This window comes from Dryobates pubescens, chromosome 21 (assembly GCF_014839835.1).
Source record: "Dryobates pubescens isolate bDryPub1 chromosome 21, bDryPub1.pri, whole genome shotgun sequence".
NCBI classification, from domain to species: Eukaryota; Metazoa; Chordata; class Aves; order Piciformes; family Picidae; genus Dryobates; species Dryobates pubescens.
This window is the reverse complement of record NC_071632.1, coordinates 17,306,743-17,324,950: the sequence shown is the minus strand read 5'-3', so window position 1 is coordinate 17,324,950 and position 18,208 is coordinate 17,306,743. Positions and strand designations below refer to the sequence as shown.

At 40.7% G+C, this 18,208-nt stretch overlaps 1 protein-coding gene across 3 annotated transcripts in view; it reads left to right on the top strand.

Annotated features, from left to right (window-relative positions):
• Positions 1-17,182, top strand: part of CTDSPL (CTD small phosphatase like) — an 80,778-nt gene extending 63,596 nt beyond the window's left edge. For all 3 annotated transcript variants that reach the window (XM_009899114.2, XM_009899113.2, XM_009899111.2), the window contains 5 exons: positions 682-783; positions 5,608-5,664; positions 12,820-12,912; positions 14,503-14,688; positions 16,811-17,182. In XM_009899114.2, the coding sequence (XP_009897416.1) occupies positions 682-783; positions 5,608-5,664; positions 12,820-12,912; positions 14,503-14,688; positions 16,811-16,936 (564 nt within the window). In that variant the 3' untranslated portion in view covers positions 16,937-17,182. The remainder of the gene's footprint in view (positions 1-681; positions 784-5,607; positions 5,665-12,819; positions 12,913-14,502; positions 14,689-16,810) is intronic.
• Positions 17,183-18,208: the final 1,026 nt, after the last annotated feature.

Genomic DNA, 18,208 nt, shown 5'->3' with positions numbered 1-18,208 from the left:
GCATTGCTTTCAGAAAAATTGTCAATTCCTGTAATTGCTACAATTTTTCAGTACTGTACTGTACTGTAGAAGAGCCTGGTTCAGGTTCTTTGCTGAAATTTTAATCCCTCCACTGGGACTGTGATCTGTGTGAGAGCTCTTGGGCAACACCTTCACAAGTGGTAAAAGTGAGAGTGGAGACATGTCCTGGAAGATAAAATTCATAATGCTGTCTTCCTTGAGGATTGATTTCTCCACTTCAGTATCTTTCATGGCAAACAGAAATAACAATTTGTGTAAAGGTCTATCGGTGTGACATGGCTGGAAATGGCATTGACTAGGATAACAACAGCAACCAAAGCCCAGCTGTTAAGAAGAGGGGCATTTGGAAACACATCTTATCCTATCCAATGCCCTTTTTTTCCTCTGTTGTTTTTAAGCTAGTGGTGGTGGTTTGCCATTTCAATTTCCAGACTCATATGAAAACAACAACAAAAAAAGGAAGATCTCTATGGGTATTGCATGAGCCATTAATTTCCATACATGTACTTGCAATGAGCCCAGAAAAACATTCAAGTCCTGTATTTCAGTTCCCAGTAATTGACAGAATAATGATGTTTGCAGCAGAGTGCCCCTTCAATGGAGGTTTTACTTTTTCTTTCTTTTTTTTTTGTTGTGTTCCTCTTTTCTTTTCATTTCTAGCCACCAGCTAAATACCTCCTGCCAGAACTGACAGCATCAGACTATGGAAAGAAGTGTGTGGTCATTGATTTAGATGAAACTTTAGTGCACAGTTCATTTAAGGTAAGTAAATTCAAAAGCATTCTCTTGCAACTTGAATCTCTCAGTGAATGTTGTAGGGACTGTTAAGCCTTTTAAGACATGAACTGGTCTTGCAGGCTCTCCCAGGATGCCTGGGAGTTCTCCTTGTAGCTCCTATGATTATTCACCCTAATTTAGCTGCAAGGGGAGTAACACAGACATAGCTTTTTTTTTTTGGTTCTGAGAAAGTCACACTGGTTGCAGCAAGGTCTGGAATAGTTACTACCTTTAAATGGTGACTGTTCCAAGGAGGACTTGTGCTTTAACAGGTACAAAACTTGTTGCTCTCAACATCCGATTCTGGTTTTGATGTTTAAATGACGCCATGGTTAGTCTAGGAGAATGGAGACTCAGCACAGCTTTGTGCTAGCTCAGATCTACCTTAAACCAGTACATCTTGGGAACCAGTGATTGCTCTTCCCTGTTGCCAAGAAGATTGGTTTCCATGTCAGGCTGCTGTCCTGATGGCAGTGTTTTTAAGTATAGCTTTCATAACAGGAAAGCAAATAGCATTTAGCTGTTGCTGATGAGTCAGTCATCTTCTAGAAGCAACTTTTAGAGCTCTTCAGATTACAGCATGTGGTGGAAGTGGGGGTATTTTTCTATTGTTTTAAGTAGGGCTAAAGTTAGAATAGAAGAATTCAGCCATACAAATAACTGGAATTGGCTCAGAGGGCTGGTAGCGTTTCTGATTAACAAATGTCAGCCATAATAAAGCATCTGCTAGTTTAATACTTTGGTTGGAGAGATTTTAAGAAAAGCAATAGTGTGCTTACTTTAGTGCAGCCAGCCAGAGTTACCACCACCAGCTTTATGGTCTTCTAGTTTTGGTCGCACTCCATTTTTCACTGCTAGCAAAAGCTCAGCATTTGAATCCTGCAATATTTAGTTGCCAGCATTTAAATATGCAAACCATAATTCGTGCTGTGGTTAGAATTTGGCAACAGCCCCTCTTTGTTGACTTAAAGGAGACCTTATATGGAGATACTAGAACAAATATTCATAGATTCATAGAATGGGTTGGGCTGGAAGGGAGCTTAAAGATCGTCTAGTTCCAACCTCCCTGCCATGGGGTGGACATCTTCCACTAGACCAGATTGCTCTAGGCCTCAGCAGCCTGGCCTTGACCACCTCCAGGGATGGGGCATCCATGGCCTCACTGAGCAACCTGTTCCAGTGTCTCACCACCCTTACTGTAAAGAATTTCTTTCTAGCCTGGTCTAGTGAAAGGTGACCCTGCCAATGCCGGGGGGTTGGAACTAAATGATCTTTAAGGTCCCTTCCAAACTAAACCATTCTATGAATCTTTAAAGTGCTTGAATTTCCACAGCATTGGAGTCATAGAATTACAGTGGCATTACCTTAGTGTGACACCTTGTGATGGGAGGGTGTAGGAGAAAACCAAGAGTTGGAGGAAGTTGCTGTAGTTGTTTAGTTGTTGGCACTGTGCTCTTGGGATTTTGTTTCATAAAGGGAAAAACTTCAGCTGAAGTAAAGCCACTTGTCATCAAAATAGCACTGGATTACAGGAGAGCAGAAGGTTTAACACCAGTATGAACACTCCCCTGGATGCATAATCAAGTTACTCTTGAAGTTCCTTTTAGTTTTGGTTGTTGGTTTTTTGGGTTGGGTCTTGGTTTGGTTTTCACTAAAACATGTCCACTCTACCCAGGTAGGTCCCCACTTAGGAACTGTAGAAGCATACCTAAATCTGTCACTTTTGTACTGAAGGCTTTGTCTAAACCCTGATATTTTAGAATTCATAATTCTGTTATGAAATAAGCTTCACATTTCAAATGCAGGTCATTTTTTTATTAACTCAACCAAAGAGGCAAGATATTTAGAATACTCTTTTATGAAAGCAGCAACATCTGAAGGAGGATAATTCATGTCTCTTTATGCTCCTGCATATTTGTGAAACTTTAAGGAGGTACTAGTCTTTCATGTTAAGTGCATATTAAAGGAGTAAAGTTTGGGGTGCTTTGGCAAGAGTAAAAAAGGAATAGATAGACATTATGGTTATCATTCCCATCATAAAACAGTAATAGAAGCCGAAATCGTGAATTATGAAATCAAGGAGATGTAAACATGGCTTTGTGTAAAATGAGTTAAACCACATGCAAGTCTGGAATGCACTCATCTTCCAAGCTGGCTGTGAAATGCTTTTAGAACATTCAGAATTCTAAAGCTTTTTATTAAATAGAAACAGTTCTGACAGAAGCAAAGGTTTTCAATGGAAATGCATTGTCTTCTTTCCCACTCTCTCTGCGGTTCCCACTCAAGGCATGTACGTGCTTCACGTGTGCAACCCCAGAAACCTTTATCCAGCAAGCTCTTGCAGACTTTTCTCCTCTTCCCATCATGATGAAGCACAGAACCCCAGCCCATGCTCTCTTCCTTGTTGCTTATACCAACAAGAAAGCTAGGTAGAACCTAAAGCCTAAGTGCAGGACGTTAAGATTAGTTTGGTTAGTGTTACAAAGTCTAAGGTTGAGTTTTATTTGTTGGCAAAAATGAAGTTGCTTGAACAGAATGTGGTGTTCTCTGGCTTCTGGCTGGTGTCATTGGTGTAGAAAGTTTAGAGGGAGTTGCATTTTTTAATGTGTGCTTCACAACCTCAGCAGCTTGCAGCAACCTTTTTTTCTGCTGCTACAGAACATTTCTCTTACTTCACTGAATCACAGAATGTTAGGGGCTAGAAGGGATCTCAAGAGATCATCTAGTCCAACTCCCCTGCCAGAGCAGGATAACCTACACCAGATCATGCAGGACTCATCCAGGCAGGTCTTAAGGGAGTCATGCACATATAAATTCTTCAAGTGCATGCAGGTCTTTTCAAAGTATGCACAGAGCTGGCACTCATGTGAAAACTGGTGGATTAGTCTTATTGACAGCTTTGTGCACCTGTTCTGTGGCTATTAGAGATGCTGCAGTTATCTCCTCTGAGGGGTTTCATGCAGGTAACAGATGAGACCCTCCCCTCTCTCCTTTTGTGAGGCAGAAAAGGGGAGGTATCTTGGAAATAGATTGGTGTCAGCTAAAACAAAATCTAGCTTGTGTCTGCAAGTATTTGAGGGATTTGTTAGTGCAACAGTCATCAACAGGATGGATTTCTCCAGCATTTGCTGCTCTGGAGTTAGGTTGCTGATACTGGTTGGTCAGGGTGAGTAGAATCAGCATAGCTTCTCATTTGTCCTCTGCCACAGCACTTGCAGACATCATATCAAACCATTTTATTTACTACTTCACTCCTGAGAGAAGATGTTGCCCTCTAGTCATTTTGCTCTTCTTGCAGGAAGATTGCTTGACAGTGAAATTAGCTCTTGTTTTTCCAGGGAATGGGATCAAAATGATGCTATCAGTTTCATACTTCAGGATTCTTTTTTCCTACCATTTTTCACAGGACAGCTGTTTAGGTTCACCCATTTGTGATCTGCTTCTTGGTCACTTTACCTTGGCAGCTTCTCTGCTTTCCTGGTACCCCTTTGCCCCCCTCTCCCCTCAATGGACTTGAAGGCCCCTCCTTGGTGGTACTTGAGATCAGTCTACTGATTGGTTCAGAAAACCAGGTGGGAAAGTCTATACAGGTCCAATAGAGCTGAGTGAAGACATCTTCCAGCCTTTGCTTAGTAATGGCAGCTGTGTGGCTCAGCCATTTCCAAGGGACAGATTGTGGAATGAGTTACAGCCTTTAGCCAGCCATATTTACATGAGGGTTTTTTTATCCCAGATGTAATGCAGGAGCCATACCACAGCATTCTGCCAAGTTTGATGTCCACTTGAACTAGTAAACATAGTTAGCAGTGTGCTCTGCAACTACTCCTGCTGTCTGGCCACATTTAGACTGTGTTCTTATTAGACTCTCTACAAGGACAATTCTTCGCTTTCCAAAGTAATACTACCTGATCAACAGTTTTTCACAGTAAGTCTTAAGAAATGAGGTGTGTTCAGCAGGCTAGAAAAAGGAATTCAGGGACCTGGACAGAGTGTGCCTGCATTTCTCTTTTCATTAAAACTTAGTTTTACATGATTATTTGATTAGAGTAGCATATTCTTGAAGTATCACATCTAACTACATCACATTTAACTATATGACTTAATCACAGAGTCATAGAATGATTTGGGTTGGAAGGAACCTTAAAGATCATCTAGTTCCAACTCCCCTGCCATGGGCAAGGACGCTTTCCACTAGCCCAGGTTGCTCAAGGCCTTGTCCAACCTGGCTTTGAACACCTCCAGGGAAGGGGGCATCTACAACCTCGCTGGGCAACCTGCTCCAGTGTCTCACCACCCTCACTGTAAAGAATTCCTTCCTGATATCCAATCTAAAACTGCCCTCTTCCATCTTAAATTTCATTGCAACTTGTTGCTGCTCCCAGTTCAGATGCAGTCATTAGGTACTACTTTTACAAATGCCTGATTGATGGCCCAGAGTTGACTATGTGAAGCACAGAGCTGCATTTCTTTGTTATCATCCATGCAGACTTGATGAAAGAGTTAACCAAGCAGAGGGTTATCTTGCTAGACATTGTCAGTGGTAATGGGGGTTATTTGAGTAGTAAAGTGTATTACATTGTATGAAACTTTAAGAGAAGGGGGAAGTGCAGCATCTGCTGAATGCAGCTGTGCAAGGTTTCTGACCTGGGTGTGTAAAGGGTGCACACACACAGAGTGGATTTCTCTAGCCAGTAACGCTATTAACTTGTTCCTGTGACGTTTAAGTGCTCTTCTTTGTCACGCCTCTGAAATTTCTCCTCTAATGATCTTATTTTTAATGTTGATTTATTTCCTTGTCATTCCTTCTAGCCAATTAGCAATGCTGATTTCATCGTTCCTGTTGAGATTGATGGAACCATACATCAGGTAAGTGCTGTTGTTCTAACAGTGGGGCTGTCCTCGGTGTCTCAGAGCGCTGTCTGTCTCCATCTGCTGCTTCACGTTCCACAGTTTGTCCTTTTGCAAAAGACAAAAGGTGTGTGCTCTGGAATGTGTCATCCAGACAGGCATTCCTATTGGCTCAAATGTGTGGCTTCTGATTTTAACTTTTTCAGTTCTCCAGAACGTCTCTCTCAGGGCTCCAGTACTTGACTCTTGGTCAGTGTTAAAACGTTTTCAAACAGTATCTTAAGGATGGGGGTTCAAACATGGGCACTGAAGACTCCAATTCTCATTCCCTCCACGGACAAGCAGGACATAAGTTGGCTTTAATGTCTGTTGGTAGTTCATGGGGACAAAGCTTTATAAAAATACTAAGGAAGAGCAGACATTTCTTCAGTTTCTGTGGCAGCGTCTATTTAATTTCTGTCCTCTTCCTGTGAGTAATTTAAGTTCCTCTGATAGGACTTCTTACACAATCTGTAAAAATTTGGGACAAAATTGCAAGGAGACTGATTTTTATGGCTCTTGCTTAAAGAACTTCACTTAAGGCACTGTGAAATGGTTTTCAGTAAAGGAAAAATAACCATAATTTGAATATCATGATTCTGTCTGTCCCCTTCATGTATCCTAGCTCCGTGTCCCTAATCAGCAGTCATTTCTGAAACTGTTAAAGAAAATAAATTACAGGGCCATGAATTTTCCTCTTCAGACAGACATAGAAGTTCTTGCTGAAATGGGTTTTACTGCTTAATATGAAGCTGAGCCTTTCTGATAGATGAATCTTGCCGGTTGTTTGAAACGACTTCTGTGGGGGGTTGTAGGTTACAGCTAATGCAGGCACTGAGTTGCAAATCATCCCCCAATGTGATTTAATGGAGATGTTAAATACTTGAATATTATTGGGGTTTTTTAATGTTGTCATTTATATGGATTATTTTAGCATGGAGAAATAGGTTCATATTTTCACCTTGGGACATTTGATAGACCATAAAGTAATTCATAGTTTTGTTTGATTTCATGTTATGAACACCATCTCTGTAATTGTCCCTGTTAAAATAATTGCTGAAGATTGTTTCAGTGGACTGAAACATGTTTTACAGCAATAGTTGCTTTGACAGTTTTTACATTGTGCCTGTGTGATGTAGAAAAATTCAGTCTCTAGGGTACTTGAAACTGAAATTTTCAGCAGAACTGAATGCTTTAAAAACCTAAGTGATGTTTAGGGAGGTTTGTATTGTGATATTGTCAGTCCTCATCTGATGTGGGCTTGGGTTGTGTGTTTGGTGCTGCAACGCAGACATTTTCTCTCCCAAAACATTCTGGAATGCTTTTGAAAGGTAACAAAATAGGCTGCCTAACCATTTTGAATGGCTTAGGATTGTAATCACTTAGCTTGTCAAGATTATATATTTACATTTTGAAACAAACCCCCCAAAAAAGGCCACTCCAGCTTTACAGTCAAGCACTTCAAACGCTGTTGCTTTTCCATTCCCTACTGGAAACCTGCTGAGTATTCACCAAATGTTGGGGGGAAAAAAATCAAGCAAAAAAAAACACCTGGTCAAAGGGAGTGGATTTGTGCATACCCTAAATGTGAATGGGAGGAAGGATGCTCTTGACAGAGAAGGTCAAGTGAAGTTAGTCTCAGACTGTGCTTTGAAGGGAGACTTCCTGTGTAATTTCCAAGGAAATTGCTTAGTCCCTTTGTATTTCTGGTTCTTGAGCTCTGAAATAGTTAAATCTCTCAGTTGCATTTGGGTGGTAGAAACTAAGTTAATTCTGAAGAACTTGAAATCTTAGAATTGTTTTGGTTGGAAAAGACCTCTAAGATCATTAAGTGCAACCATTAAATACATACAATGTGCAGAATAGGCAAAGCCTTGGATGCTTGCAATACTTCTGCAGGCAAAGTCATCCAGCAGGTTTTTGGTGGGTTTGCTTAATATTTTTTTTTATAACTGTGATAACCTAAAAGGGCAAAAGCAGACATTCTGGCTTAGTCTGATATGCATTAACACAGGCTGTAAAACTCTGACTGCTGGTTCCCACTTCAGACCTGTAATCTCCTATTCACTCAGAGCATCGGCAAGCCAATGTCAACAATTTTTGTTATCAGTCTGAATCTGTAGAACACTTGTCCATTTTCTTAAGCAGTTTTGCATACTCAAAGATTAATCATTTGCCTTAGGGAAATACTTAAAATCTGTTCCAAACAGCAGGGGATGTGTGAAAAGTTGTGGAACCATACTGTCCATAGTGTGTACCTCTACCTGCTTTACCAGGAAACCTGGTATCTTGTCAAGCCCGATATCTTATCAGGCAAACACAGCACTGTTGTACTTGAGCTCTGCCTCAGACAGAATGCCATGGAGAACACCATTTCAGAAGTGCCTATTCAGGAATAAACTAGAAATGACATAAAATTCTTTGGATCTCATAGACCAGAAATACAAGTTGTGGCAAATTCATTTGCTGTACACTTGAAAGTCTTGGAACTGACTTATCTAGAAGTTTTGTTCATGGTAACCATTGCCATTTGCGGGGAGTTTATTTTCCCTTAAGTGATTATAATCCAAAGGTCAGAAAGATTCTTGTTCTTCTGTAGGGAGGACAATTCAAATCATCATTTTAAAGGGTGCTTAGGTAAACCAGCTTCCCTAGATTTAAAAATAGCTTTTCTGAACACTCCCTGTACCTCTCCCATCTTTCTTTCAGTAGCTTAATTTTACCTTGCCTTTAGAAAAGATTTGTCATGTTATTTTACAAGGAAATAACTCCTGTGTGCAGGTACCTCTCTTGCCTTCTGTTCTGGGGCTTTAGATGCCTGCAGAGACTGTGCCCATCTGCAGGGCAGCTACAGTTACAGGAGATGAATCCCACGCTTTGTGTTGGAAATGATGGCACAGATACAAAAGGGCAGTTCTGATGCAAGCTGACAGCCTTCTAGCCAGTGCTCTCATTTCTTTCTGGTTCTCTGAATAAAGAGAAATGGGAGCTGGTGCCCTGCTCTACCAAATTAAAAGTGAGAAACTGTGGCAAGTCCAGTGAAATGTGTCTTGCAACTGAGAGTGCACTTTAGGGGAAGTTTATTGAGGGTGAAAGTAGTGGCTGAAGAAAAGAAGTTCAACCTGTTTGGTACCCTTGCCATAACTTCTGCAAGAACACGTCTTCTCTCTGGAGCATGCAGAGCAGTTACAGCCCCCAGATTAGAGACTGTGCATTAAGAATAACTTTAATCCCCAAGGAGTGAGGGTTTTTAGGGTATTGTGGTTCTTTGTCTTTTATCCAAATTGTCTTGCAATGTCTTTGTGCCTTGCACAAAGAATAAAGAGTGCTGCCAGGAAGAGTTTGATTTGATGCTCCTTGGAATTTCATTCTTGAATGTAATTTGTTTACTGAGTGAGTAAAACTGTGTTTTTTTTAATGTGCTTGGGTTTTTTACATCAATAAATAATTGCTTGGCATCTATACTTTGAATGCATAGACAAAATGTACTTTATTGGTGGGGGGAAAACACGGTTTGAGTAACAACCTTCCTTTCTACAAAGGACAACATTCACTGAATCTCTTACAGGAGGCTGTGGCCTGGTTCAAGTAATCCAGGATAGGCTGTATCCATTCTAGTTGGCCTATTCTTGGTTACTTGCACTGGGAGGCAGCCACAACTCTGTGAATCAGCAAGACCAGGCTCCAGGACTGCCTTCTGCTCACTGTTAAGAAGCAGCACCCAGCCCACAAAGCAGGAGCTTGGAGCTGTCATGGGCAGATTTCTGTGTCGCTGCTTGAAGATTTTGTTATGGCAAAGCTGGTTTTGAAAGGCAATTCTGTGTGTCCTGCTTAATTGGTTAGAATTGAGCTGGGTTTCTCCTTTGGTTTGCAGCCACCGAGTCTTTTACGTTAAAGAGTGCTTTGAGGTACAGAAAATGTATGTGGAAATACCGTGTGCTTGAGAACAATTAAAGGTAATTACTTGTGTTGTGCCATTAGCAGCTGTAAGCACAGAATCCTGTGAAAACATGTCTAGTGCCCCATTTGTGCCTTCATATTTCAAGAGCAGAGTTCATTCTAAATTTAAAAAAAAAAAAAAGAGAAGATTATATTCCTCCAAATTCTTGCTGTGATAAGGCAGAAATTAGTGAGCATACAATGCAGAAAAAATGAGTTGGGGTTTTTTTTTTCCTTCTGTGCCCTGAACACAGTATAAAAATCTCAGAAAAATGCCAGGAGCCAGTTAGTCTAGAGACTTAAACTGAAGCCATCAGGCAGCAGAGGAAAAAGCCAAGCCACAAATAACCATGCAGCATTGAGATTCAAGTCCAGCCACTAACAAAGTAAAGAGGAAAAAATTCCAAATGAGGAGGAAGAGGAGAAAAGAGCTGCACTGTCAGCTGAAGAAAGCTGTTTATGTGAAGGAAACCAAAGAGATTTCGTAGCCCAGGATACCAGTACAGTTGCAGTTGCTTCCAGGATCTAAATAGGCCTTCTCAAAAACAAACCTTTCAGGAGAACAAGCGTCCAGAGTGTTAAGATGTGTTGTTCTGCAAACAAAAAAACAAAACCCCAGCAATCCAGTGTTGTTAAAAATAGCAAACAAACTAAAAACCAAACAAGACCCACAAACAAAACAGGTGGAGGACTTGGGACTTTTGAGAGAGAGAGAGAATAAAGGGAGAAACTTGGTGAGACCTCATTCTTAGAGATCCATTTGTTATTAATAAGGTATTTAACATGAGAAGTCAATCTGATGGGCAGAGCCCAACAGGGCCTTATTTAAGTATAAACTCTAAGCTCAAGGAGAAGCGGTTAAGGGTGCTCTATGGTGCATCAGGAGATGTCATCTGCAGAAGGGAGCTAATGCAACTTCATTTGCTGGGTAATTGCAGCTGATTCTGACTAGTTGCAGTATTAGGAGAGTTTAAAATTGCCAGAAGAGTGAATATTGCAAACAGTTGCTTTCATAAGCCTGCTCCTCTCCACAAGCCTGTGGTTAAGGAGCTCTCAGTCTGTAGCCACTGAGTTGATTTACTGTATGCTGTCTTTATGGAGGAGGTGGGTTATGCTGCAAGCAGCAAAGTTCATATCCTTGGCATGGAGTTTGTAATTACATTCCAAGTGGAAATACTTCACTGACACAAGCGTAGATAGGGATGGAGAGTGAAGAGGAGACTTGTTTTGCTGTGGCTGAAAACACTGGGATTTAAAAAGGAAATGGGTACTAAATTCCAGCACTTACTGTGCAAGAAGTGCTTAAGACTTTGGAGTGTCCCTTTCATGCCCTCAAAAATGAGTGTGGGGATATAATACAAGGCTAAAGCATTCAACATTTCTGAAGAACTGTAGAGTTAAGGAGTAGCTTGCATCCTGCTGGATTTCTTCTCACAACTTACTTAGGTAGTCTGCTTCTGGATACCCCAGCACAGAGGGACTGCAACTCTCTTTCCACCTGTGCCTTTAAAAAGATGAAGATGCAATTTGGGAAGGAAATGACACAGAGCAACTCTGTGTAGTAAGAGTTAAGTGAAAAATTGTGTTGTTATAGGAAGGGAAATTACTTTGTTTATGCCTATGAAAATACAGGAGTGTGGAGGAGCATCTGTTAACTGCCTTTAAGATGTCACATGTATTTAATCAGGGAAGTGCTTCTGTGGTCATTTAAAAAACAAATCTGGGATATAAATTGTTATCTATGTGAAAGTTTGAATGCATTGTTTAAATTGGAGGGGCCAAAACTGCTTTAGTTAAACTCTTTGAAATAACTTCAGGCAGATGATGTCTTCATGCTGTGAGCTAAAATGGAAGAGCAATTAATGTTTCTCCTTTGGTCTTTAAGGTACAGCTCCATCATATATGCTTTTAATAGAACTTTGGGTTCAGATTTAGATTTTCAGTTTCAAGTCCCTATTATGCAACTGTTTGGGATTTTTTTTCTTCTTTTGCTGAGGGCTTTCATTGTTACACTTCAGTTCAAGCTGGCATTTCCATATTTTTCCCCTTCAGGCATTTTCTCTGGATCCCTTATGGCTTTTACCTCTTTATTAACAGGAATCTTATAAAATACATGCAATTAAGCCAGTTCTACTCCTCAAAGAAAGCAAGCCTTGAGAGTGCAGCAGTCTTGCAGTCCTTCCTGCATCCAGTTCTGTGCCAGAATTCTCCCCTTGAAATTTCCTCTATTAAGGACTATTTGCCAAAGGAAGAAGATAAAATGCCACCAGTGTTTTCTCTCAAACCTTTAATCTAAGTGCAAACCAGATAGAAAAATATTTTGCAAGCAGATTCCCCTCTTCACCTTGCCAGTGTATTGTGACCTGTTTGTAAGCTTTCTGAGCAGCAGTTATCTTATCTGGGTATTTTCTGTGAACACAAATCATCTTCCTTGCCCTGAAGAGGCAATCAGGTTGTTGACAAGAGGGCAGCCGAGCTTGCCCGTCTGGTTGTCGGTGCAGAAAGGCAGCACAGCCCTGCTGAAACCAAGCTGTGCAAGGGGAGACAGACCCTGAGCATTTACCTTCTCCATGGCAAGTCACTGTAGGAGACTGCAGGCTTTGCCACCGAGTTTTGAAAGCAGCATTGGCTAGACATTCTGCACGGGGCTGTGAAGTTTGGGTGGAGGCTCTCTGCAGAGCTGGGTGACTGATAAGTGTCAGCAGTGAGACACTGTTGGTACCTTGCACCTGGAAGTTAAATAATTAGCCAGAGGAAGAAAGCAGCTCTCTGGTGGGCATTTCCTGTCATCATGGAGGCTGTGTAACATTCATGCCTTCTATGAAGCTCTTCAGGACTGAGAACACCAGCACCAAAATCGCTCTGATTGAGAGCTCTGAATCCTCACTTCTTGAGAAGCCCTGCAGTCTCTCTTTGCCTCTAATGAGATTGTTCCAGAAGCATCACTCCAGATGATGCACAGGGTTTGTGATTGCATAATCGGCATGGATCTTGGCAGCTTGTGCGTTCAGATTTCCCATTATTGGATGTCTACTTTCATCTTGTGTACTTTTTTCCCCTTTCAGCCTTGCATTTGAACTGCTTCCATGTAAACTTTTGTTTCTTCAAGTGTGAGGATTACAGGAGTGTTTGGGGGGTTGTTTCTTTTCCCTTTCTTTTGACCTTAAACACCATTCATAGTCATTGTCATTTCAGGTTTATGTATTGAAGCGACCACATGTGGATGAGTTTCTTCAGAGGATGGGAGAGCTCTTTGAATGTGTACTCTTCACAGCCAGTCTAGCCAAGGTTTGTTGCTCTCTTCATCTCATTAGCCCTCACAGTGCTGCTCAGTGGACTTTTAGTTGGGTTTTCTATGCATAATTATTTCCACAATTGGTACTATCTTAATTTTTCCCCTTCTTTTCTGCTTCTTTGTCTGACAGTGTGTACTTTGTCTGCTAGTGTGTGGGTAAGTGTTTCCATGGTAACACCATCACATATGGGCTTGTCTCATAATGTAGCCTCCATGCATTGCTCATAATGCCAATATGAAAGGCTTACAAGTTACCATGGTTATAGTGAGAAATTAGAACAAATAGCGTGCGAGTAAAGCGGTGTATTAAAGCTGGGCATGAAATAAAATGCAATCTATTTAACTCTATCTGCACAACCCACCAATGATTCAGAAATTTACTGCATCTGAAAACTGGGAACCCGTTCTGTCAAGTTGCAATTGCAATCTGCAGTTGGAAAATCAGACGTTTTGTGAAGCCTGAAACATCAACAGGAATATTTTGTGCCCTTCGGTCTCCAGTAGCAGTAGTGCCTCATAGGGTAGTTTTGTGGTAGACATTACAGTAGTAGACATCTTAAATTCTCAGCTTCTTTCAATGTATTGTATTTGTGGTGTCTTGTTTGTAAAACTACATTGATTATTTCTAAACAATACTCCAGCATAGTAAGCTTTTACCCCAGCCTAGTGCAGAGATGGTGGAAAGGGACAGGACATACTGTGCCTCCCTACCAGAGGATTTTTCTCCTGTGCTTTGTTTACCATGCTCTGTTCAGTCACCTGTGAGAATCCTAAATGCTGGCACAATTTCATACTGCTGTTATGTGCCTGGCAATTTCCATAGTCAAAAGATGATTGATTTCAACATAATTTGGTTTCCTATTTTAAAGTATAAGAAAATCATAACTCCTGCAAAAATAAGTTGTAACTGTCCTTTTCAAGCACACAGTTATGTCCTGTTCTGGTTTATTTGGCTTCTATATCAGTTGTGGCTTGTGTAAAGCACCATCTTATATGTAAAATGAGAATTTCCCAGTATTGCCCATGGTATTTTTCCTAATAACAGCTTTGTTCTGATCTTTTATGGCCCAATTATGCAACTGGGTATTCATAAAATTCATACTGACCCAGTCACTTCAAGGGCACCGTTTCAAAAAGCCCCATCCAGCTCAGATGTGTTCCTTGCAGTTTGTTTTCAGAAGCACATGGAAGTGCACCAGCTGTTGAAACAGCTTCGTGTAGATTTTTGTAGCATTGTTTGGCTTTGTGGTAATGTTAGGTGAGACCTCCAGATCCATCAACTTCTAGGCAACTCCTAGGGTGACTAGAAGTTGGCCCAAAGAACAGAACCTAATTGATCAATCACAGGAAGCATTAGAGTGCAAGTTAGCCTCAGACAGAAAGATAACTGCCCTACTTTTGTGTTATCTCCCTATTAATCTCTTCAGGTTTGCAGGCATGTAAGTTAATTAACAAGGAGCGGGGAAGAAAATGAAGAAATGGTCTCTTATCTGAAATTATTTTGTGCCCCTCCTTTGTACAGTTCTGTGAATTAGCCTTATCTGCACCTTGCTCACTTCACGTTTCTAACTTGTGTTTTTAAGTATGCAGACCCAGTAGCCGACTTACTGGATCGCTGGGGTGTGTTCAGGGCAAGGCTCTTTAGAGAATCCTGTGTTTTCCACCGAGGAAATTATGTGAAGGATCTGAGTCGGCTGGGACGTGAGCTGAGTAAAGTTATTATAGTAGATAATTCTCCTGCATCTTACATCTTCCATCCTGAAAATGCAGTAAGTATTTGAAGTGCTCAAGCGTGACTTTGTTTTTCTGGTCCTTGCCCAGGCTTTTTGATTCAGAAAACAGCCTATCAGAACTCTGACTTAGATGAGTTTCTGTGTCTTTCTTAGATTGCAGGTAGGTTCTGGTGTTCACTGCCAAATGGTGAAGGACTAGAGCAAACAAACTGATTTTGACAGCGTGTCACAGTCGTGACTCTTCAACTGCCTTCACTTTTAACGTCTGGCATGAAGTCCTTCGGTTTTGAGAAATGCCAAGTGGTGTAGTACTTAGAACTAACCTAGCTCTAAAAAGTGAAGCTGCCCTCCAGCATAGCTTTTGTGCTTTGGAGTGGTGATTGCAGAAAGAACAGTTTTCTTTTGGTACTCCATCTCTTACCACTGTGTGAGTGAAAACATTTTATTAGACAAGATAATGAATGTTTTACTGGTTACCAAGTTCTGTGCTCGTGGCTAAGGGGAAGGAAAAAAAAAAATCAGGACCATGTTGTGTTGTTCTGCTTCTCCATCAAGTATTTTTGTGATAAATCACTTCAGAAACAGAAATGTTAGTCAACAAGTTCATCAGGTTTTCAGAATAATGATGAAAGGCAGGCAACAGAACTTCAAGGGAAAGTAATTAGGAGTAATGCACATTTTCACTCTGTGTTTCTTATCAGCTCCTAAAGCTATGATGGAAGGTCTGGCACTTGCTCCATCCATTCAGTGCAGATGCTCACATCTGTTTTGTAGCTGCCAGGATTGCAAGCTGGAACTCCCCTTAGATCTGCTGACTTTTAAACAGCCAGGCTGTGCAGTGTTTTCTTTGATGTTTTTAGGCTGCCTTTTTTTTGTGAAGGGTTGAAATTAGTGGAGGAAATTTTTATCAGGACCACTGTTTTGCATGGTCCTGCCTCTCCAGAATAGCTTTTTATTGTTTTAGTAGAAGCTATTTATCTTGCAGCAGTCAGCTTTTAAATTCAGATCTGTGATGCCCCAAGTGATTGAGTGAAAGCGTTTTTTCTGGTTGGTGCCACACATGGTTTAAAGTTGCTATTTATAATAACCAGGAGCTGTAGCTCTAATTTATGTTGGTGGTTAAAATGAAAAACCTGATCCAGATCATCATTTGGTGTCTTGGAATTCAGTGCCAAGAAAATAATGAGCTGTAGAAATTTGGGAGATGAAATTAAGGGCCTTGTCAGAGTGGTTTAATCATGTATAGAAAAGTGCTGCTAGCTAACTGATATTGGAGTCTCTGCAGAAACCAGAGCTTGTAACAAGATCCAAGATAGTCTTTGAAAGACCTCAGTGTGCTTCGAGTGTGAAGATACACAGAACTCCTTCCCCAAATCCAGCCCACATATTTAAAATGTGTTGTATGCTTTATTTACTGAATGTGCTCAAGGTCTTATATTTTAATCAGAGAAGGGTTCTGTACTCACTGTGGAAATATTTCCTCCGTAACCTCGTGCCAGGAGGGGTTGTTGCTGCATGCCTGTGTTTAGTGACTCACACCGATAGTACTTAGAGGGGAACAAAAGACTTGCTGTAAATAAAGTGTCAGTACAGCTTCAAAAGCTCTATCTTCCTCCCAGTCTGTGCTGAATATCAAGAGGCAGAGCAAATTGAGATGTCCACTGTTGGGTCATACAGGTTACCTGGACATGTAGGAGAAGGCCAGCTGCGTGTCAGCTGTTTTACAGTTGGTTTTGGAAGGTCATCTGCCTTACAGCTGTGGTTAATGTAGCATACCAGAAAATGTGGACTGCAAGTGACTGGCAGTTTGCCTTACTGTGCTAGCAAGAGTATTAGAGGACATCCAGGACTATAGAATCATTTTGGATGGAGAAGACCTTTTAAGATCATTGAGTCCAATTGTTAACCCAGCACTGCCAAGTCCACCACTAAATGACATCCTTCAACACCACATCTACACGGCTTTTAAATACCTTCAGGGACAGTGACTCCACCACTTCCCTGGGCAGCCTGTTTCATTGCTTAGCAACCTTTTCAGGGATGAAATTTTTCTTCACATCCAGTCTAAACTTCCCCTGTTAGAGTCTACATAGACAAAACTCACCTGTTCCTTCCATCACAAAGCCATCTTAGTATTTTGTTGGTTGCTTTCTTTCAGGTGCCTGTGCAGTCCTGGTTTGATGACATGACAGACACAGAGCTGCTAGATCTTATTCCTTTCTTTGAAGGACTAAGCAAAGAGGAAGAAGTTTACAGTATGCTTCATAAACTCTGCAACAGGTAGCCCTTAAGTTTGACTGACTCCTGCTACTAGATTGCAGTTGCTAGAGGCCGTCTCCATCTTTTTCAGCTCTTTCAAATCATTGTAAGCTTTGGGGAGGTCACCCCTGTCAGAAGTGCTACTCTTGATCTTCCTGTTACATTGGACACAAAAGGACAATCATGAGTGATGCTATTAAGCCTTCAGAAGCCTGACTCTTAAGGTCATGTGTTTGGACTACTTTTTTTAAAGGAGGAAAAAAACACACACACACACAGAAAAAAAAAAAACAAAAAAAGGAAAAAAAAAAAGAAAAAAAAGAAGAAGAAGAAAAACAAAAAAGAAGAGGAAGAAAAAAAAAACACAAAAAGAAGCTATTTTAAATGGAACTCTTTTAATGAATTTCATAAGTGGACATCTTTTACTGGATCAGCTTTTCTTAAAACATGCCAAAAAAAACCCCCACAAAACAAACCACAAAACACAACAACAACAACAACAAAAAAAGAAGCTTGTATTTCAGCAGTTGAATTTTCTCTCCCTTTCTTCCCCCTCCCACTATGCAGACAATTTTACCCCCCCCCTGCTTAGAGCAGTTGACCTGACTCTGAATTTATTTTTTGTTTTTCTTACAGAATGAAGTGCCTTTTTGAATGTTATTTTAAGATAAGAAAGAAAAGAACAAAAAATGAATTATCCTTTTTGTATGAGACGTATTTCCAGACATCTTTTAGTCTTGTATTGTCTAAATGCTTTAAAAAAGGAGAGGAGAAAAAAAAAAAACAAAAAAACAAAAAGAAAAAAAAAGGAAAAAAAAATTTTATAGAGCACTGTAATATATAACAAAAGGAAAACAAACAAAAAAAAAAAGGTGATAACAAAGATGCTGGGTTCCTGTCTCCACACCGACATGAAGTTGCGTTCCCCCTTTGTCACGCTCAGACGGCTCTCGGCGTTGGTGGGAGGGGTTGACTTGGATTCGTTACGTGGTTGTTTTCACTGATAGGACTTTTGGGCACAGCCTTGAACATATCTGCAGTTGTCTGACTATTAGGGAACGATGGAATGGAGCAAAGAAGGTGGCTAGTAGACCTAAAGCACCTTTGATTCTAGCCAGATGAAGTTCTGTTGTCTCTGCTTAACGCACAACTGCCATGCCTCTCGGTTTTTTGTTTCGTTTTGTTTTGTTTTGGAAAACCATTATCCTGGGAGAATGGGGAGGAGATCTATTTATTAGCTGAAGATTCCTTTCTTAAAACAACCCATCTGGGTAAGCTGGATCTTGTACTGAGCTGT